The following is a 22356-nucleotide window of genomic DNA, read 5'->3' on the forward strand; positions in this document are numbered from 1 at the left end:
TGGCAGTAGCTGCGCGAAGTGGTTGTTTTTGACAGCGACTGAGTTACAAAATGAAATTAAAAGCCTGTTGTTGCCGAAACTTAGTGCTGTGAATGAGACTTCAGGGCGCATAGAAAGGCTGAAGGTGGCTTTTAATTTTTGTTTATTCTTGGTTTTGCTAATTTCTTCTCGCTTGTTCTTTAGGTCATGTGTTCTTGGAAAGTTTTCTTGCTTTTTGCCTTAAGCACACACATTGACTCTAGGTAAATTAAAATTTTACTCTGGAAGGATATCAAGGAATTGCAGTGTAGTACAGTTCCAGACATGAGCACTGAATTTTTCTTTGTACCATATTTTTACTTAGGGTTGATGACAGTTTTCTTTGGAAGGGAAAGAATTCTGAGCAAAAGCATGTATGGATGTTTTTTCCATGCCTTCTTTGGGCCTTGACTGTATTTCTGTAAAGCAAGCACTTAAAAGTCAGGATTGAAATTTCTCATCTTTAACTACCCTCTGGAATATATATTTGCTGTCAGTGATACCCTTTAGACAACATTGTGTGTTTTAATGTGACTTTTTTTTCCTCTCAAAGGTGGTGAAAAAGAAAATACCAAGATGAGTAAAAAGCCTCCAAATCGTCCTGGAATCACATTTGAGATTGGTGCTCGTTTGGAGGCACTGGACTATTTACAAAAATGGTATGGAAGACACTGCAGTTTTTGCTGAGATCATGATTGTTTTGTGTACATTGTGTGTTTTGATATTTGGTTTTTAAGGTTCATGCACTTACTGTCTGTTTCACTTGTGAGTTTCATGAGTTTTTCACATCAGTCTGTTAAAACCATTAGCTTTTAACCATTAGCTTTGAGTTTAGTTTGATTCTTTCTTCAGGAATCAAACTTAACTTTCCTGTGGGTTTCTGTTTGTTTGCTCTTAGTGGCTTGTGCAGCTGTAGTGATCAAAGAGCATTTCTGGAGCAGTGGTGTGGCTGAGGTGATCAGTGTGTCAGTGTGGCAAACTTCTGTGATCAGAGACTTCTGTTTTAATTTGAGGTCATGTGAGGAAATTGTTCTGTATTCAGTTATGATGTTTCATAGGTTCACAAAACTGGTTTAAAAAAACCCCTCAAAACATCCTTAATTAAAAGTTCATGCATTAGGCCAAGTACAGTTGTGTTTGTATCAAACAGCTGGAGGAGTGAAGTGCTTAAAACTGTAACTCTGCAACCACCCAGGTATCTTGTGAGTTCAGAGACTACCAAATGGAAATCTGTGGGCACAAGGACCATGCTGCACAGCGTGTGTGTTGTGAAAGGAGCTGTTCTTATGAAAAAAATCAGTCGAAATTTTATTACAGCCAGTGGGCTGATTTGATGATGTGTGCAGGCCATGCTAGTTCAATTTGGAAAATCCCTGGTTTTGTTAAAGTAGATGATAGAAGAAGTTGATGCTTCTAAGCAGAAGTTTCTTCTTAGCTCTCAGATTTATTTGGGCTGGCAAATGTAGAGGTGTGTAGCTGCTTTTCTGTTGCACTCCTGGAGAGCTCAGCATGTCCTGTGAATATCTGATCCTGTTAACTCCAGGTGATGTGAGGGAGAAGTCTGTGTTTGCTCCAGTAGTTTTATGTTCTGTATAAAAAGTTGGGTCAAACTTTTTATTTGTAGCAAAAGTGTTTGTTTTATTAAACGGTGTCTTAAAGGACTTGGTTTACAGAACAGTTCTAGCTCTTACCTGTTGCTGTAGAGTGGGTTTTCAACATGCTGATTCTGTAACTGCATGCCAAGATCACGAAAACATCCTAATGGTGGTGTAAAAATTATTTCAATGGAGCTTTTATTAGTATCCTCTGTAACTAGAGATAACTGGTTAATTATAACTAGGTAGCAAAAATTAGTATGTTACAATAGCTTCAGCATAATTGCATCAAAAAATATCACTGTATATGCAGTGTATAGTTTGTTTCAGATCTGCTCAGCCTTTTCCCAGGGAAGGGTCACATGTCAGCTCTGGAGTTCTTGTCTAGGTTTGGGTTGTCAGGCATAGGCCATGTCACAAGCTCTGCAGCTGAGTTGCTGTGTGTTTTTGGGAAGAATAGAATTTATCCTGAAGTTTCTAGGGATTGATTCATCATCTGTACTACCAGGTAGAACAAGTCAAGCTTATGTGCACGTAAACTTTTGTCATGCCACATACAGGAGGAGGGAGTTAATAGTAAAATGTTGCAGTTGCAGCAACACTGAAAACAGGACTCGATTTCCAATGAAATAATATATTCTCGTACAAAAGCAAAGAGCTTGTCACAGAGTCTACCCTTGTGTTTTTATTAGGGTGACATGGGTTGCAATAATAGTGCAAGAAAGTGCAAAAATAGATTTTTTTCTCCTTAGCTTTCTGTTGCATAAGGGGGGGGTGGATGTTTTTGAAATTCTTTCTATATATAAAATCTGTATTCATTCCCCTCATTTGCATGCAGAAATACATCAGACAAAATAAAGTTGCTGAACTTACATGAAACCTCTGTATTTTTTAACAAAAGCTAAATTGAAGAGCTTAGCTCAGGCTTTCTACAAGCGACAAATTGAGGACACTTGCTGAAAAATAGCCTTTGAAAGGGTTTTAAATTTTTTACCCGTTTTTCTGAAAGCTTGCTGTCATTTAAAGATCCAGTGTTCATGGCCAGTTAAAATGTTAATCAAGAAAGGCTTCTAGAGGATGTGGGGAAAAAAGACAGTAAAGTATGTTTTTTCTTTCTGAGACATTTTGGCAGGTCTTAAATTTTCAGCCGTGTAGTAGTTGCTGAAATTCATCTTATGGAATCTGGTGTTCTCCTTACATTCTGTAAACTTTGGAGTGGGCATTGTGTACCTTGGCTATTTACTACTTAAAACCCCCTGTACTTCTCAATGAGGAAGTTTTTGCAGACAGTTGGTTGGGTCACTGGTATCATTTGTCCTATACTGTGACAGGGTAGAAGAAAGCCTGGTCAAACTGGTCAGCAAAGACAGGCTGTCAGTGAGTGTGTTTGTTTTTGCTTTATTGTGGAGGCAACTGCAATTGCTGCTTTCTCAAGTGCAGCAATTGTGCTGTTGCAGTGGAGGTCACCTTACACAATGAATTTGTACTGCTTGTTAACCTTTAAATTCACTAAAGCAAATGGTGAAATGAAGCTCTGATTAAAATCCATGTGATCATCTGTCAGCAGATAGTAAATGAATGGGATTGAAAATTATGAAGTAGAAAGCTTATTGAACGTATGATATGATTAGGGGCCTGGGGTGTACAGCCTGTGAGGAGAGAGAGAGGTAACTGGACTTGTTTAGCTTGGAGAAGGCTTCAGGAGACTCACAGCAGCCTTCCAGTGCATTCAGGTGTGTCATCAAGACTTACTTAGCCAAACTCTACAGGTGGTTAGAAGACAAGAAACAACAGGCATGAGTTGAAACAAGAGATTCAGACTAGGTACAAGGAGAAGCTTTTTCCCCATGGGCTGTGTCGAGCAGTGGATCAGGTTGCCCAAAGCATTTGTGGAGTCTCCAGCATTGGAGATTTTCAAGAATGGTATGGATAAAACACTGGAAAACCTGTCCTGATGCCACAGCTGACCCTGCTTTGAGTGGGAGGTTGGACTAGAGGCTTTCTGAGGTCTCTTTCAACTTGAATTATCCTGGGATCTCATACACAGTCCTGGTACATGTGCACACTCCCCTCTTCCTCTCACTGCCAAAACAAATGGAACAGCAGAACTGCACATACCTGCAGGAGCATGGCTGTGTGTAAGACAGCTCAGGAGCTGTCAGCTCCCACAAGTAGTGCTCTGTCCCTGCAAAGCTGATGCATTTAAAGATGCATCTCTCTTTTCTGTTTTCATGTGTTTTTTGTGGTTCTAGCTTTCTTCTGGTTGTCCTGGAAGCAGCAGATACTGCTTGGAAAGAAACAACATTTGTTTTTCTGAGGCCGTAGTCTTTATTAAGTTGATTGATCTAGAGTAGAAGTTAGGTGATGATGGAAGTGCAGATACATGGCCCTTGGTGCAGTTCTGGAATGGAAACAGCTCACTAAAACTGGTTGCTTATCAGAACAACAGCACTTGCCCTTGGTTTATTTAAGTGTCTGGATGGATTAATTTATTTTTTCCCCCGGTATGGAGGAAGCTTTTTCCCTGTAAGACTTTGGAAAGTCTTTCTTGGTGCAATCCTGGTTTTGGTTTTCAGTTGGCTGGTTATTTGAAAGGACAGTGAAGACTCTGGTTTGTACTGATTTAATACAGTATATATATAAAGAGTGGGGACTTAGAAACGTGTTTGCAGATTTTGTAGATCCCAGAATACAATTTGTGAGAAGTCAGAATGTGGGGTATGTAGTTTCATATCCTCTACGAGGTAGAAGGAAACACATTTTATATCAGTATTGTGAAGGCAAGAAGTATGTGGCTGCTTGCAGACTTTATAGCTGCAGACTTGGGCAAATTTACTTTTTGCATCTTTTCTTAGAGTTTGAAATTCCTATTGTCCCATTTCACAGGGCAATTCACCACTTTTTGGTCACTTTTGAAGGCTCAAAAGGAAGATTATGGCATCTGTGTGGCTATTAATATGTATTAAGTGCATTGGAGAGAATAGTTTGGGTCAGATTTTTTTCTGTCAAGAAATGAAAACAGGAAGTTTTCCATTCATTTTTCCTGTGTGTACATTAGGGCATTATTGTTGTCTGACCAGTGCTTCATAGTGTAAGTTTTGTGAGCCATATTAAATTTTGAAGCTTTGCAAAAATATTGCATAATTCTCATGGATCGGAATCACCAAGATTGGAACCTGAGAATGGAGAGCATGCAGTGTGTAAAATGGGAAGATACCATCAGCTCACAATAGTTCTCCTGTTCTCTCTTAAAAAACAGGAACAAACCCCCCTGAAATCTGGATAAAACAACATTTGCAATTATTAGGTACTCTTTCCAGCATCCTGTTAAACACACCCAAATTCGCAGGTTATTGTTGTCTCTTACTGAAAGAACATGTGTACTGAATTTCAGTTTGCTGGTCTGTTGGGGGTTTTATTGTGAAAAGTAAAGACTTATCCCTCTTTTAGAGTGTGTTTTTCTGATTTGTGCTGGACAAATACTGGAAAATCTATTTGTATATCAGATTCCTTCTGATCCCTTAGTGTGGAGAACTTGCTGAGGGAGTGAACCTGATTGTAAGGTTGTTTTGGCCTTAGACATTGTTTGCTTTGGTACACTAAAGAATGATGTTTGTATCCCCCTTTGTAGTATTTCTTCAAATGACTCCTCATGGCTTTGCAATGGAAGGAACTTCTCACACATGTGAAATTTTATGTAGATGTAAACATCTTCATGTATCCCTTTTTCTACACAATAAATATAAACATTACTCTTGGCCTAGGTAGAATCTTTCCTTTCTGCATTGTTAACACAATGCTTTAAAAAGACATGATAAAGTTTTATGTTGTCATTTTATGTCGTATTAGTAGGAAATATACACTTCCTTGAAATATTTGTATAATTTTGCGATTTATAAAATTGAGTATTTTCAGTAAAATAAGCACAAAAACTGACACCAGAAGGATGTTTCTGTGCAGTGTAAAATGTGCAGTAGTGAATTCTGCAATACGTGTGCTCTGCTCTTTTCCACTGTGGGATCAGTATTGTGAAACATTGCTGTCTGTACATATTTGTGGCACACTGTGTGGCTAAATTTAGTGGATATGGAGGGTTATAGCTTGTTGCTAAATCCATACAAAGTTATGTTTGGGTTGCCTAATAAGCAATCATGCATGGCTTGGATGGTTCTGTCTCTGAGGAGTGGAGTTGAATGCAGTTCTGGCTCTGTTCATCTTGCAGTCACTCGCTTAATATACATTGGAGGAACATAAATTATGGGAATAAAGCCATATGTGATATGGTTATTATGATATTTAACTGTGCAAAACCAGTATCATGGGCTTTAATAAGACTTTAATAGCAGAAATTGTGTTTATCAAAGAGAAATTAACCAATAAGTACCTTGTGCTGCGTTTCCTCTCTAGAGTGATCTCTAAACAGGCTTAATATTTTGCATGTCTTCCCTTATTAATTGATGCTAGCTTTGCTCTCTGTTTTCTGTATATACTAATGTCTTTATTCTTGGCCTGATGAATTTTCTTTTAAACTAACTTTGTTTTAAAATATTTGTCTCTAAGCTGTGCTCTGTATTTTATTTTCCCCTCTTACTCGGCTTTCTCTTTCTAGGACAATGTATTGTATTTTCCTTGTCTGTCCCTTCTGTTGTCTCCTCACACAGTGTTTGGAATGGTGACTTGGCTGCTGCCAGTGAAAGCTTTCAGCCCTAACAAGGGAACTGCTATAGGGTAGTGCCATAATGGGAACAGAGTGTTTGCACCGGAAATGTGTAGGAAAAGGAGAGTTCTGTCTTTAGCTGATTGGCCCTGAATTTTGTAAAATAACCATAGTTTTGACTCACTGGCTGCCTGGCATGTGATAAACCTAAAATCTGTATCTACTGAGAAAGAGAACCACCGTTCTTGGCTCCCACTCCATTCCTGCAGTACAGGCTCTCCTTTTTGGTTGCTACAAAGTAAACTTCCCATCCTTTTCTGATGTTTTTCCTCCCTTCCCTCGGTTAAATGCTTTGTGTCATCCTTTGCCTGGGAACTCCTCTAGGTAACATTGCTACACGTTTGCTCTAGTAACAGTAACTTTACTGTGCTTTGTTCCTCTTCCTCCTTATTCTAAGGCTTCGTGTCTAGTTTTAAGACATCTGAAACTGTAACACTCAAGAAGATGAAAAAATTTTGTAAGAAATTTTATAAAAAAAATCCAAAAGGTAGCAGCATATGGGCTTAAAAAGAAAGTATCATCAGAGGCAGGACTTAGGAACACCATCTCTCTTCTCTTGAAGTCTTACTCAAAGTCAAACCAGAATGCTGCTGATGGGATTCAGGTTTTGACCTGAGAGTTTTGCTTTCTGTTCTGATGCAGTAGACCATCAGCTTCACCAGTGGTGTTAGATTGTTGTTGTGAGTCCACTTGAGAGGGGAGAGGAGGATCAATCTTGTTTCTCTGGAAGAAAACTCATGAAGTGTCTTGAAATTTTTTTCTTTTATTATGATTATTAGAGTGGCAAATGAGAGCCTGCAGTTTTAGACTAAGACTTTGTAGGCTTTTTTTAAAGTTCAGTCGTAAGAAGTTGGGAAGTTAATGGTTATGAAAATACTTTGCATTTTTGAGATGTATGGATGAGAGAAATGCAACAAGAGCTTGGACTGTCTGTGAATTCTGATGTGAAGGTGAAATGGGCCTGCAGCAGTAACCTAGAAAATTGGAGGGAGTTCTTAATCAGCACCTCCTGAGATATTTAAATGCTGGGAAACTGCATAGTCACTGCAGTTGAACTGGAGAAAGGAAGGTGCAAATTGAGATTGACACCTTTTGTTTTAATGCTCTGTTCTAGTCACCAGTAAAAAAGGGAAGCCTGTGCTTCCTGCAAATGTATTTTTTAATCAGAACATAGTGTCAGAAACTCCTTTAATAGCGCAGTCAGTATTTTGGAGAGAAAATACTCAGAACTGGTAATGCTGACAGGGTTCCTGTATATGTCGGTCACACTCCTAAGCTGATGGAATTTGCAGCAGGACTGGAAATTGGTCTGTTCTCTTACTATTGCTCCACAGCAGCACTTGTCAAGAAAACAGGTTGCAAAAGTTAGTCCTCTTGCTGTGGTCTCTCTTTTCAGCACATGCTTTATTAACTTTAGACCATCCTAATGTAAACTCTGGTAAAATAATTAGTGATCTAGTTAACTTTTTTTGTTTTAGGAGGTTCTTGCATTTTTGAATCTGTTTCAATACTTCTGTGAAGGGCAGAAGGAGCTGAATTTTGCCTCTTTCCAGTTTTCACTGATGTGTATAAATTCTTGAACTAATTGTTATCCTATCAATTTAGTACCTTAATCTTTTTCAGACTTGGACAGTTCTCAGTACGAGGTGTTAATATAACTTTCTGAATGGCCATGTCAGCATTGCTTGTTTCTTTTCTTCGATATAACCTTTGAGATTTATCAGTTTCTGTTTATCATTTGAGGTATCCATCTCGTATTGAGAAGATAGATTATGAGGAGGGAAAGATGTTGGTCCATTTTGAACGCTGGAGTCATCGCTACGATGAGTGGATTTACTGGGACAGCAATAGGTTGCGACCTTTGGAGCGACCAGCACTGAGGAAAGAAGGGCTGAAAGATGATGAAGAATTTGTTGTAAGTGGCACATTTATTTTTCTTTGACACTTTTGTAGACTGTCCTACTTGTTTTCGTACATTAAATCTCTCTAGGACATAATGTTTAATTCTTTTTAGGAAAACGTCTAAGCTGTTTAAATATTAATGACTGAATTTGTGTAAAATAGGATTTTAAGCCTGGAGAAGAAGTCCTGGCTCGTTGGACAGACTGTCGATATTACCCTGCAAAGATTGAAGCCATTAATAAGGAGGGTATGTATGCATGTGTGGCTCATTGCTGAGGTCTGTTTGCACATGCTGTGCTGTAGATTTAGGCTGATTAAAAAAGTTATGTACCTAATAAATCTTCCTTGCTGCCTCAGTATTACGTGAAGAGCAATGAGGCTGGTGAAGGGACTGGAGCACAAGTGCCATGAGGAGAGGCTGAGGGAGCTGGGGGTGTTCAGCCTGGAGAAGAGGAGGCTCAGGGGAGACCTCATCACCCTCTACAACTCCCTGACAGGAGGTTGGAGTCAGGTGGGGGTTGGTCTCTTCTCCCAGGCAACCAGCAGCAGGACAAGAGGGCACAGACTCAAGCTCTGCCAGGGGAGGTTTAGGTTGGATATTAGGTTGGATTTTTTACAGAGAGAGTAATCAGACAGTGGAATGGGCTGCCCAAGGAGGTGGTGGATTCACCATCCCTGGAGGTTTTCAAGCTGAGACTGGATGTGGCACTTAGTGCCATGGGCTAGTGACCATAACGGGGGTAAGGGTTGGACTTGATGATCTTTGAGGTCTCTTCCAACCCCATTGATTCTATGAAAGTGTTTGTCTTTGTCAGATTTAGCAAAAGCTTTGTCTTTTATCCATGTGAAATTTGAAAATTGGAATTTCTCCTAGAAGACAAAATATTAAATGTTTTGTCAGTGATGAAAAGATCCTGTGCAGAGTGTCATGAATATTTTGTGCTATTATTCATTGGCGTTAATGATCAATTTAAACTTTTAACATTGGTTTAGTTCTGTTTATTAAAGAAAAACATTGGAAGTGGGGAAATAAAGGAACGCTTTAGATAAAATACTTCACAGTGGTGATATTTCTAATGAACATAGGTTGAAGTTTTTACTGTAGTTTAAAGCAAATGAGGATTTGGTCGTAAATTGAATTGTTTCCCTAGTGTGGTTCCTTAAATATTAGATAATTCTTTCAATGAATTATGAGCAAAAGTGACTCAATAGCTTAAACATGCTTGAAATTGTCCAAGTGTACAAGGAGCAGCAGTGTTAAAGCAAGGCCTCATTGAGGCTGTCATTTTTTTTCTTAAAATTCTCAGTTTCCTGACAGTTGGTAACACCTGGTTGCTCTGTTCACACAGCCCAAATATGTTTTGCGAAAGCTTTCATAGTAACAAAGTGAGTTTGTTTCTTAAATGCTCATAGTGATTACCTCAATCATTTTCTAGGAACTTTCACAGTACAGTTCTATGATGGTGTCATTCGATGTCTTAAAAGGATGCATATCAAATCTATGCCAGAGGATGCAAAAGGGCAGGTAAGAGTACTTCAGGTATCTCTTTCCTAGGTGTTATGTAGTTTGGTGTTTGGTTTTTTGTTTTCTTTTCTTTTTGGATTTTTTTTTTAAATATCTTGAGATAGTAGAAGTGTCATCTAGCACAGTTAGTTTTAGATTGCAGTCTTTATTCCAGGTCCTGCACTGCCTTGCTTCACCAGTTCGTGGATGATGCTGCAGAGTGTGCTGCTCAAGTAGCCTTGCCTCTCTGAATGCCTGGCTGCTGGACTCTCCATTGCCAACTAATCTCTTCCTAGAGTCTTGTTTTGCAGAGTTTACAAAACCAGGGGCACCCAGTGACCTTTTCCTCTGGTATCCTTTCAGGAAAAAGCTTTAGCTTGTCAGCAGTTTGTGCTGCTGAATTTTTAATTTTACTTATTCCACCCTGTCTCTTTTGTTTGCTACTGTGATAGCTTTTGGCCCACGGGTTCTTACCAGCATGACTGGGGGGGTTTCCCTTGAATGAGAACAGACATAAGTATTTCTTGTATCCAGTTGCTGTTAAAGAGGAGATGCTGAATAGAAGTTGAAGGAGACTGAAGTAGAGGACACTATTTAGTCACTAGACATATCTTTCCTTGCAGAAGGAAAAGAACATTGAAAACTGTTACATGCTTCTAGTGGAAATGCCATTGCATTTATCTTGCATGGTAACTGTCTTTTAATAGTTAATGAGAAGTTTCTCCACTGAAACTATTTGAGAAAAAAACTCATGAAACTGCTCTTTACTTCCTCTCAGTTTACTTCAGAATACTCCTAACTTGGCAAACAAAATTCAGATATTTCATAATTACTGTTGTAACCATCTGTATTGTGACAGGGCAGATGGATAATTGAATTGGCTGAAAGCATCTCCATATCCTGTCCAAGGTACAGGTAGCTGTGTACTATGCAAATGACATTAGAACTTTGGGCAGACACCACTGCACTATTTAAACAGTGCTTACTTAAGGAGATTTAACTGAAATCTGTAGTCACACCAGCCTTGGCTTCCTGCTGCAGTCTTACACTAACTCTGTTGGGCCACTGTGTAGTGTTTCAAACAACATTTTCAGTGGGATAGTAAGTTAGGAAGCTAAAGTGTTTCATTTTACCTTATACAAAGCAAAACTTGGGTAATGTGGTTTGACTGAAATGAAATAACCCTTTTGTGACAGTGTATGTAAAGAAGTCCCTGACTCTGTCCTGTGTGTTTTCTAGGGAGTGTCTAATCTTGAGGTACTACTCTTAGGCCACAGGCATTTGCAGCTTTAAAACAAAGAGTAAAGCCATTTCTTCCCAACCATTATGTCATCCAGATGTGCTTGGTGTCAGTCCAGCTCATCTATTACTTCTAGTTTTTCTCAGTAGTTGAGAGTTATGGCGCCACTCAGGCATTTCATGGGCTGAATGTAGGCTGCTTCAATGGCATAAGGGGGACAAATTTGCACTTTCTCATATGGATTTACAGTTTTTAAGTTGTCTGAAGCAAGAACACCACCAATTGTACTTTCTATAATGCTAATTGATACTAGTTGTAGCATTTAACTTTGCAAAAATAGAAATAAGCATGAAGATCTGGGGCTTTCAACAGCAAAGATGGAACTTTGTGCTGGAACATTTCTCCTGTATCATACTATGGTGGAATATTTGTTTCTCTAAATATTTTTGTGTTACTTGCTAATAAAAACATGGTCTAAGATTTGGTTTGAAAATCAGTTATCTGAAACTGAGCTTTGTCTCAGCCCAAAACTCAAATGGATGTTTTCTATCTTTTGCATTATTTATTTTGTGAGAAAACATTTACTAAAATTTACATAAATCTTAAAAATATGCCAAGACTATAAATTGATTTGAAAAATACTAGAGTTGTCAGATTCAACACTTCATGCTTAATTTAAACCTATGAATTATTTTTGTCTGTTTCCAAAAGGAAAAAAAATAATTCAAGAGATGAGTGTAAGCCTAAGATACTTTGTTCTAGTGCATCAGCAAATTTAACAAATGTAAGATGTTTTTGGAAGGTGAGTGCTCAGTGTACAGAATTTGATTGGCACAGAGATATTAATTATACTTTGAGCTTAGCGTGACTCGAAGGAAGAGATTGTAAACACTGTAACACAAACTATTTTTGAGTTGCAGCAGAAGTGTGCTTTAATAAGACTCAGCTGTAAGGGTGGAAAGGCAAAATTTTTCAAGAGTGGAAAATATTTGTGTGGCTCAATGCAATGAGACTTGAGGTTCGGTTGCTGTGCAGATAAGTGCAAACGAATTGACATCCCACAGATATGTGGCTGATGTAGCACAGAGAGGAAAAAGGGGAATATTGAGACTGCCGTTGTGAGAGCTCATATGAAGTGTTTGGATAACTTACTTTTTCTGTTTCATGTTTTTTGTTTTATCTTCGATGTAATCAGGCGCGCGAGAGGGAGCAGATAGCGCCGGAGCTGAGATTAGTGACGGAAATCGAACCAAAAGAAGTGAGTTTTGAGGAGGGATTTGAAGGAGAGGGAGGGGACTTGGCACACAGGAAGAGGAAGCTGAGGAAAAAGCATGGATTTGCGATTGGGCTAGAGAATAAAAAGATGTGACAGCAGACAATGTGAGCCAAGATGTAGGTGGGGCAGATGGTTTAGAATTGAAAGGTGAGGGTAAGGAGTCCAGGCTTGATGTGGAATCAGCCAGTCAATAGATTGTTTGATGTACGTGCTTGCATGAATGAGTGGGAGTTGGGATGTGCCAGGAGAGGAAAAACAGCTGAATCTTTAGTACTGTAGAGAAACCAAGTGATGTTGTAGGCAGGTGAAGGCAGAACTGTGTGTGTGAATTCTGCTATTGACACAAGGGTTGGATGTTAGAAATTACTCTGGTTTTGCCTTCCCACTGTTGCAGGATTAGGGTTACACAGAGGGATATTTTAAAATGCAAGTGTTGCAGCCAATTGATGTCTAAGGCTGTTGGGTACATTTCTTCTAATGTATTTCTTGATCGTGCAATTTCATGTGTTTTGATTTAGTGAGTCTACTTAGCATAATGACAGTTTTCCTCAGTAGTGATAAAATGTTTTGTTTTCTAACTACAGTGTCCTGTTACTTCTTTCTTGTCAATTTTCTCAGTTTACTTGAAAGATGAATTTTAGTACGACTAAAAGAGGAGGAAATACATGGTTTCTTTTATTCTTATTTTGTATTTTTTAAAAAGTGATATATGTAAATGAGGAATTCACTGGGGAGAGGTGCTGTGGGAAGTGGGAAATCAGGCTGGATGGTGCAGCGTAACTGGTGCAGAGTTACACAACCACAGCCAATGGAGAGACAATGCCAGGACATGAGGGAAAACTTCTCTTGGGAGGATTTTGCTTTTATTAATTTCTAATGTGTTTGGGCCATGGGATTTCTGTATACTGAATGCTCTGGGAAAAAGTCCTGCTATTAAGGATTTGTAACTAGTGTCTGTGATATCTATGATACTCAGTGTCCTGCTCCTTATGGTTGACAGAGAAGATCTCTTACAATTACCCTGAGACAGATTTCAGCATTTACTGTGCTTTAGGCTCCCACTGTTGTTATCCAGTTTTTTATTTTTTTTCTACAAATTCTGAAAAAGACACAAATGTATCTTTTTGAAGGAGAAGTTCCTGTGCTCTTCAAAAGAAAACAATCCCCTTAGCATCTTAGATGCTAAGTAGTTCTCACATGTCAGGTGCTGTGCTGCTGAGCAGTCACTCGGCAGGAGTTCAAGGTTAAAATGCAGGAATTACCTCTGTCACTTTAGTGTCTTTTACTCCAGAGCCAAAATAAAAGTGGACCCTCAGGGTTTCTGACCAGTTCAGAATCACAAAACAGTTGAGGTTGGAAGGAACCTGTTCAGAGATACTAGTTTTTTTCTAGATTAACATGTAAATTTAACCTCATTGAGGAGAACTTTGAGCAGTGAGGGTGGGCAAGATTAATTCACAATAATTAATGTGTCTCTACTCTGGGTTCTGATTGTTTAACATTTGTTTGCTTCATTGTTACATGTCCTGCTACCCTTAGTAAGCTCCATGGTTTAAGTAAGGACAGTATCCAAACAATGAAATGAAATAAAATACAAACAATGTTCATGTTGCACCAAAACAGCTGCTACTAGAACAGTACGCTTGGTTCAGTGTGGTCCTTGAAGCTTGACTTTCCCTTTCAGGGTGCTTAGCGTGACTGGAAGTTAGAATGCTCTTTAGAAGCTATTTTGATCCAAGCTGCACTTCCTTCCCTTCCCTTCCCACTTTTATCTAAGATCCAAACTCCAGCCATGTTACTGATCCTCTTCATCCCCTGGCCAGGGTGCAGTGTAAGACTTCTACTCTCAGGTCTCCTAACTCCTCACCAGCACAAATAGCTCAATCCTTTTTTTTGTCCTGCTGGATGGGCAAGGCTCTGGATGGACTGGAGCTAATGTGTGTGCTCGTTTTGGCTGGCCAAAACAGAGGTATGTGTGCTTTTGATTGACTGTGCAGCTGGCAGTTAGGCATGCTCCTTGTGGCTGGCATGTCTCCAAATGGCCTCAGTAGTTGCCTGTTGTGTGAGCATTGCCAAGGCACTTCCAGACTTTGCTGCTGCTGGCTGGTCTGAATGTGCATCGTGCATTGACAGCATGGACATGGAGCACTTCATCTCAGAGGAATCAAAACTGTTGGTGTTTCTAAATATATAGCTTGATGCAAAGTAGAAGCATGACCTAATTAAAGCAGTGATTTAAAAGTATTGAACTATGGGAAAGGAAAAGCCTAATACAAGGAGAAGTAACAGTTTGTATTTTGTGTTATGCTTTTCTCATACATCAAAGAAGGCAAAGAAACACTCAGTAGAACAGAAGCTTGAAAGACTTAAAATACATAATGAGTGGGAAAAAGTTGCATTGGAACAAGATTTATAAAATCAAGCTGCTTTAGGTATCTCATGTGATGACATAACACCAAGGAAATATTCCAGAATAAAACAGAGTCTGTCTACAGTTGCAGGGAATAAAATTTGCTGCTTCTAAAGCACTCATGCATAGCTAACAAAAAATAGTCTTTATTGTACTTTTTTTTGGTGTGGTAGTACAAATCTGCAAAAGCTCTTGTAGCCAAATTGCTATGTAGTAAATTAATTATCATTCAGGAGACTCAAATGCTTAATTCTGACAGGTGCATTATTGCTATTGCCTTTTAAATCACATGTGACTTCTCCATGGAAAAATTCTGTACCTTGATGTTAAAAATACTTGAAAAAATAGTCAAAAGGATCAAGGTAAAATTTTTGCAATCATATTCATCTCTGACACTCAGGAGACATAGGAAGGAGTCTGATCACTCCAAACCAGTGAAAATAGCTTGGCTTAGTTTTGGAAGTGTTTAGTTCTCTCCGTTGGCTTATATGGTGGTTTGACTTGGTCTGAATGCCAAAAAGTAACTTAATTTGGGATATATATTCTGTTGTCCACTCCTTGAACGTTTCTGTATGGTCAAATAAGCCATTATCCAAAATGGCACTTATATTGCCTTACCACTGACTCTCACAATCCAGATTTATCATAGAGCACTTCACTGAAGTTGCTGACTGAAGCCTGTAATACATAACACAAGAGGAGTAGCTATCTGTAGTTACTCTAGAAACACAGCTATAGTTAGACAGGAGTTATTCCTGCTTTATCAGTTTAATTTAGGAAGGACTCTGCCCAGTCATGCAGCTGGACCATGCTTTGAGGTTACTGTAGCTTTGCATACTAGTTCAAATTGAGCAACAATGGAGTTGTGTATTTCAGAGCCAGAAGGGTAAGAAACAAGTCAGCGTTGTGGGTTTGGGAGCTCCTGGGTTTCCAAAGCAATGGCACAAAAAGTAGGTGACAGGGAATGTGCAGCCAGAATTGTATACACAGTGGTTTGTGAAGGTTTTTTTCTGTTCATCCGTGTGGCATACTGATAATTCTTCAAGTTTGTTTAGGCAATTTGGGAAGCTCATTTGACCACTCTCTAACTAGTAACCACAAAAATAAATTGAATCGCTCATGAATATTTCTAGATAAAGTTTCACGGGGTTTATAAGTATTTTCTCTTTGAGTCTCAGGCGCTTTTTAATACTTGCTTACCATTTTTTCCTTTTTGGAGGATTGGATAGCTTTGGTCAAAGCTGCTGCTGCAGCAGCAGCCAAGAACAAAGCAGGAAGTAAACCTAGAACCAGCGCAAACAGCAATAAAGATAAAGAGGACAGAAAATGGCTAAAGGTTCCTTCAAAAAAGGAAGAAACCTCAACCTCTACAATCATGCAGGAAGTCCAAAACAAGGAAGAGGAGCCTACATCTAGTGACACATTTGGTAAAAACGCATTCTGTAAAAGACAAAATTGGTTTTTCTGTGATGTTTATGCAGAATTCCTGTTGTTAATTTTGCAGTTAAGTAATAGCTAATATTTTTAGAAGCAGGCGTCTCATTTGCTATAATTTTGTGATACATAATGTTAACTGGTTTAAAAACCCTGATCTTGTTCTAAGGAAAAAAAATTCCAGTATGCACAATATATTCAGGGATGCTTGAAACTCTTTCTGGGTTGATAAGAAGTTGTTAATTTTAATAGTCTTAAATGCTGATTTCTCATGATATTGAGTAAAAGTTACAAATTTTGAGGTAATTGCACCTAATGCTTCAGTGTGTAATGCCAGATCATCAGAATGTGTCATTTTCAATTTTAATAGACTTAAAAAGTTTCTTTACTGCAGAATTCTAATAGCAGTTCTGAAATACTTAAGTCTTTTGGGGGGTGTTTTGTGTTTATGACATGTGAGTTGATGGAGTTTCTCTTGTGTTTAGATGTAGGATTTCCTGTAGTGGATGTTCAAAAGATGGCCTTTGTGCAGGCAGAGAGCACATTATCACACAAGAGGAAAAGTAATCTAGGCAACTCATTTCAGGCAAAGAGAGCTCGACTTAACAAGATCACTGGTAAAATACTTTTTTGTTGCTAACTTTGCTTCTCTCTAATGTAATGTACTTTGTATAACTGTTCTCAAATTAACACGCTTCTGAAACTTTTACTGTAGTAGATTTTTTATTATACATTTTGAAAATGTAACTGTTGATGATCAAACTTTCTCTTGCCACGTGTTTATTTCTTATGTTTGAAATACTTCTAAAATGTCATTGGTGTCTCCAGCACAAGCTTTTAGATTTGAAGGGAAGTGGGAATCGTGCCGGTGCGTGTACCCATCAGAGTGGGTACAGAAGGACCCTAAAGCACTGTACAGTTAGGAAAACATTGATTTGACAGGTTTTTATGGCTGTATTGGGGAAATAGAGCAGATTGTGTGTTTGTAGGAGGTTGTCTGAAGGGAATTGTTTTCTGGCTTTCCATTCAACATTCATCACTTGATGTGGAAGTGTCTCCTTTTCTGCCACAAGGGCCACACTGCATCAGCTGTTATTTGCTCTCCATTCAACAAAAAAAAAGTTGCTTCATTTGCTCCTTTTTTCTTCTGCTACCACTCCTGGTGGAAATTACATTTCCCCAAGGTGAAGATAGTCTCCTGGGAAGCATTTATTAATGTCATCTTTCAGTTAGTTTTTACCTCTGTTACAATACTTGCTCCCACATCTCCTGCTGGGGCATGGTACCTGAAAGAACAGGTAACATCTGCAGTGAGCTGACAGACCAAAACATTCCTGTGTTCACTGTGCCACCCCATGCTTATGATTTATGTGCTGTGACTGCAGAGGAAGGTGAGCCTGTAGTCCTACTACTGTAGCAGCTTGTGGAGTTGCTTTGTCCTTCTCCAGGCATGGTGGTTGGTTAGAAAAGTACTTAATGGGGTAGAGAAGAAGGAAATGATAAGGGTTACATATTGACAGGTCTGGCAGAATCTAGCTTCATTTAATGACTTGAATTTCTGACCACTGAGCATCTAGCTACAAGTGTAAATCACAGAATCTTGAGAGTCAGAAAATGGTTTGGGTTTGAAAGGACCTTAAAGGTCGTCCAATTTCAACCCTCCTATCATGGGCATGGGCACCTTCCACTAGACCAGATTTCTCAAAGGCCCATCCAGCTTTGTCCTGAGCTCTGCCAGGGATGGGGCACCTACAGGTTCTCTTGCAGCCTGTGGTTTATAGAGTCACAAAAACTTCCTTACTGACTGCAATTTGTTGTTTTCTATTTAAAACTCTACTTCACTTGATTTTGAAATTTATTTTATGCTTTTTGGTTTAGTTTCATAATTGTCAAGGTAAAGAACGCTGCAAATTTTGCAACTTGTTTTAAACAGGATCATTTCAGTCACAAATATTTATTTAGGTCTGTGAAACCTAAGTCATTTATGCAGAATAAAAATCTTACCTGACAGTTTTATTTGGTTTTATATAATAGGGCAAAAAAAGTTTCTGCTTTTCAGTTAACTCAAACTGAAGTGTAACTCAATCTAACAAATAGTAAATGAAACACAGTACCTGCTGTTTATTGTTCAATGCTCAAATGAGAGTTCTCTAGCAAAATACCACACTGTTCTTTGTGCATGATTTTTGGTTTGATTTTTTTTTTTTTTGTCCTGTGCAGTTCCCAGGAGCCCAGGCATCAGTAATTTAAAATTCCTTGGGCGTTTTGCGCCTGAGATTAATTTCAGGCGTATCTAATTTTTCATGGAACACAGTATGAATTCCCTCTGAATTTGTCATGTTATTTTTGAGGATTTCAACTCTTCACCCCCAGTATTGACATTCTGAGATTGCAATAGTAATTTTTATTCAGATTTGAGTTTTTCAGGTTTTATGAGTTCTGATTTGTCTTATCGCATAGAACTTTTTTTCTCTGCATGCTTAGGCAAATAAAGTTATTGTGTGAGATACAAGTGAAACTATTGCCACATGCTTTGCTGACAAAAAGCTTTCTGATACTGTCTTGTCTTTTACAGAGTTTTTTTTGTAGTAGTGATATTGTACAGATGTTTGTGAATGAAGTGACATATTCTAATATATTTGCTCCCAATATAGTCTTATTATGAGGTAATTTGGGAGCTCCACTGCTGAGAATACTTGAAAGTTAAATCCCTTTTTCTACTCTGAGAAGTTTGCATGTGTTAGAGTAGTAGTAAAAATTCTGATGGGAATTTCTTAATGACTGGAAAGGGGAGAGAGAGAAGTTTTGTGAATAATTCTAATCTCAAAATTTACTTACAGGCTTGTTTTAATTTGATTTTCATCTTGTCGGTGGAAGTGCAAGTACCTCGTGTAAAATGAGAGCACCATCTTTGAACTTTTTGTTTTTTCTGATTTAAAGTGTTCAGCTTTGTGTGGAGCTGTTTCAGAAAGGTTTATGTAGTAGATATATGCAGTTCAAATTTCTTGTGTTGGTATCTTGCTTTGTCTTCTACACATTCTTGTTGCAAGGTGCTTCTAACTTACAATGTCTGCAACTTTTCTCCCAAGGTTTATTGGCATCCAAAGCTGTTGTTGCGGATGGTGCTGAAAAAAAGGAAGGCAACAACGAAACAGCTCCAGTCCTGGAGCAGGTATGAAATGGTAGAGTTTGATTCTTTTGCAAAGTTCCCACTGGAGTGTGCCATGGAGATGTAGTACCTACAACATTAAAATTTTCCCCTTCAGATATAACAGGGAACTGAAAAATTATCCTATGTTTACATTTCTGGCAGAGCCAGAAGTATGGAATTTAATTGTCTCTAAACACAGTGTTGACTTGAATCTCAATAATATGCTTTTGTGTTAGAAAACTAACAGAAAACAAATTAAAATGAGGTCTCCATGCAACATATGCAAGGAGACAGTGTCCCAAGGTCCAGTTTTATAGCTGGAACCGCAACTGGCTTAGGAAAAGGCCCTTCCACAAATTTAATTTGTGTTTGAAACAGGGTTTTGGACATCACATAAACTTCTTTGAAAAGAAGTTTCTTTTCTATTGTAAGAATTTGGTGTTGTAGGCTTGTATGTGTTTTATGAACTGCTCAATGAGCCATACATTTTGCAAGGGTGTGTATTTTAATAAATACAAAAAAGAAACTTTTAAATAATGTTAAGGGTCTGATTTTTAAACCTGCATATTGGCAGGACCTGGAGGCTGCCAATTTGTCTTTGGCTTGTTCCACCATGTTCAGGCATTGCTTGACTCTGAGTTGTGCATTTTCTTGCATACGAAAAGGGCTGAGTGCCTGAGCGTGGTAAAGCAAGCTAAGGATGAACAGCAGTCTTGATTCAGGACATCTTTGTTTTCCAATGATTTGAATCAGAGCCTTAATGTAGTTTTAATACAGCTTTTTTGTATGCATTTTCATTCTTCTTTAACAGCAGCATTTGAACAAAACAGCCTTGCTGCCTGCAATTCTTTAACAAGCACTTGTGTTCTTTAGCCCCAGCACACTCTATGAACAGTCCCTACCCCAAACTTGGTCTGATGTTTTGGTTGTACTGATTCTTTAGAGCTGATCTATAATTGCATTGCTCTGGTTTTTCCATTGATGCTGCATTGGATGCAAGTGTTGTCAATGGAAGCTGATTTTCTGTTTTTGATGCTGTCACTGTAAGGGCTGACGTAGCCGCTGCGGTGCCGATGCATTGACCGATATTTTGCATAAAGGTTTACAGTGTACTGACATGACATTCCATTTCTCAAATTTTTGCATATTAAAGATGCTATGATTTTCTTGCTACTGTGTGTGATATTTTCAATGTGCAAAAAACTGTGAAATGGCTTACAGCATGTTGTTTTTGGAAGAATCATTACAATGTAAATCTTGCCATGCAGAATCCCATTGCGGTGAATGGGACTTTGTGGTTTACATAGACTGTGTATGCAACAGTATAAACTGCGGTGCATATTTACTATAACCTTTTTGTTACTTCTTAGACTTAGTAACTCGGCTGTTCCTGTTTTATTGATCAGATATATAAAAAAAAAAGATGTCTCTGTCATTGTTTACATGCTAATGGTCTGAAAAACCTCATTTTTTGGAAATACTAGTTAAGGTCCTTTAAAGAGGCATCTAAAATCCCAAACTGTCCTATTCCTTTGTTTCTAATGAAAACCAGAAACCTCACAAACATTTAAGTGATTGACTCTGGGGAGGAAAACTTTGGAGCTTAAAGCTTTTTTCACTAAGTTCCTGCCCAAACTGAAATTCAGATGGCCGAGTTCTAAACCTCCCCAAAAGGTTTTCCGATAGCAAAGCTGACATTCCTTAGAGGTTTTGTCTGCTACTGCTATCAGATTGAATGGGTGAAATATCTTGTAGGTTTTTTTAATAATGTAATGCAGAACATGGTAGAAGTGTTCAGGCCAATAGCCGAAAACTGACTTTGTTGATGGAAGTTTTTGTTTATATTTATATATTTTTAGTTTACAGTTGTCTTAAACCCAAAACCTCAGACAATTAGTTGCAGATGCAGTAGTTTATTTAATTGTATTAGGGTATGTCATGTTATATTTCCTTTTGACCAAGACCTGATTAGATGAGTAACATTAATTCTATAAGGTTTTTAATGTTAATTTGTCCTGTTAAGAGGTTAAGCACCTTATCAAAATCTTAATTTAATTTTTTTAATCTTGTTTAAATAACTTTGTAATTTGAAAGTAATGGATGCTGTAGTATGTCTTTCACATCTGTGAAGATGAACAATAAAATTGTTTATTTACAAGTTACGACTCTAATTAATTTCTGGTAATACCTCTCATAACCAGCTTAGGTATACTCTACAGTTCATGGAATATTTTCTTTAAATGAATAAACTGCACTTAGTACGTGTGTAATGAGTTACTCAAGGTAGAACTGATGCCTGCTGAATGGGATGATTTGCACCGGATCTTTGCAGGACACTTCCAGCGAGCTGTTCCTGCAGCACTCAGGGGTGCCCTTGTGCAGACAGAGAATGTGCACTTGTGGGGTTTTCTTTTGCTTTTTCTGTTTTTCCTTCATTGGAACGTGGAAAGTTCCAGTGGAAAATAAAATTGCAATTTATAACAAAACTCAGTATTACCCTCAAATCACCAGAGCTGTGATGTTTTTAGTTTGCATAAAGTGGTGCACACGTCCTAGAAATACCCTCTTACTTTGTTAGCTGTGGTTTTATTAGATGGTACTCTGCTGTGTGATGCAACTGGGACAAGAAAGGGGACAGGCTTCAAAATTATGTGCAGATATTGTAGTTTGCCCTTATTAGGCAAGTTGTAACACATGCACAGTTTTAGTAACATAGAAAGAACTTCCAGTTGAAAATTTAAAATGCTAATGTCTGTCAATGCATGCTAACGGTCTAAAAATAGCACTCAGTGTGTGTTAAGAAGGATGAAAATTGATGATTTTGGAACCTGCATTATATGTTGACCTTTATTTTTTCTTCAAAAACTGTTTTAACTCTTTGCTCATTTTTTTCCCAACAGTTAACAAATATATTTAACCCTGTGGTGCTAGAAGTTGTGATTTCTTCATGTGTTTGCACAAACATATAATGTGGTGAAATCCAGACTCCCAGCACTGAAAGGGGTTGTGTGAGAGTGTGCTCAGGATTTGGAAACTTCTCATTGTTTTCAGACATTCCTTAAAGGAGCACTATCAACTTTTTCAGGTTCTCCAAAAAATGAGTTTCATG

The 22356-nt window shown here is 38.3% G+C and overlaps 1 protein-coding gene across 1 annotated transcript in view; it reads left to right on the plus strand.

Annotated features, from left to right (window-relative positions):
* Nucleotides 1-576: 576 nt before the first annotated feature.
* PHF20L1 (PHD finger protein 20-like 1) overlaps nucleotides 577-22356 on the plus strand; it is a 47792-nt gene continuing 26012 nt past the window's right edge. The window contains exons 1-7 of the mRNA XM_009081891.1: nucleotides 577-677; nucleotides 8074-8245; nucleotides 8395-8479; nucleotides 9669-9757; nucleotides 15882-16089; nucleotides 16588-16713; nucleotides 19186-19268. Coding sequence (XP_009080139.1) covers nucleotides 595-677; nucleotides 8074-8245; nucleotides 8395-8479; nucleotides 9669-9757; nucleotides 15882-16089; nucleotides 16588-16713; nucleotides 19186-19268 — 846 coding nt within the window. The 5' untranslated portion in view covers nucleotides 577-594. The remainder of the gene's footprint in view (nucleotides 678-8073; nucleotides 8246-8394; nucleotides 8480-9668; nucleotides 9758-15881; nucleotides 16090-16587; nucleotides 16714-19185; nucleotides 19269-22356) is intronic.

This window comes from Acanthisitta chloris, unplaced genomic scaffold, assembly GCF_000695815.1.
Source record: "Acanthisitta chloris isolate BGI_N310 unplaced genomic scaffold, ASM69581v1 scaffold1929, whole genome shotgun sequence".
In the NCBI taxonomy this organism is placed as follows: domain Eukaryota; kingdom Metazoa; phylum Chordata; class Aves; order Passeriformes; family Acanthisittidae; genus Acanthisitta; species Acanthisitta chloris.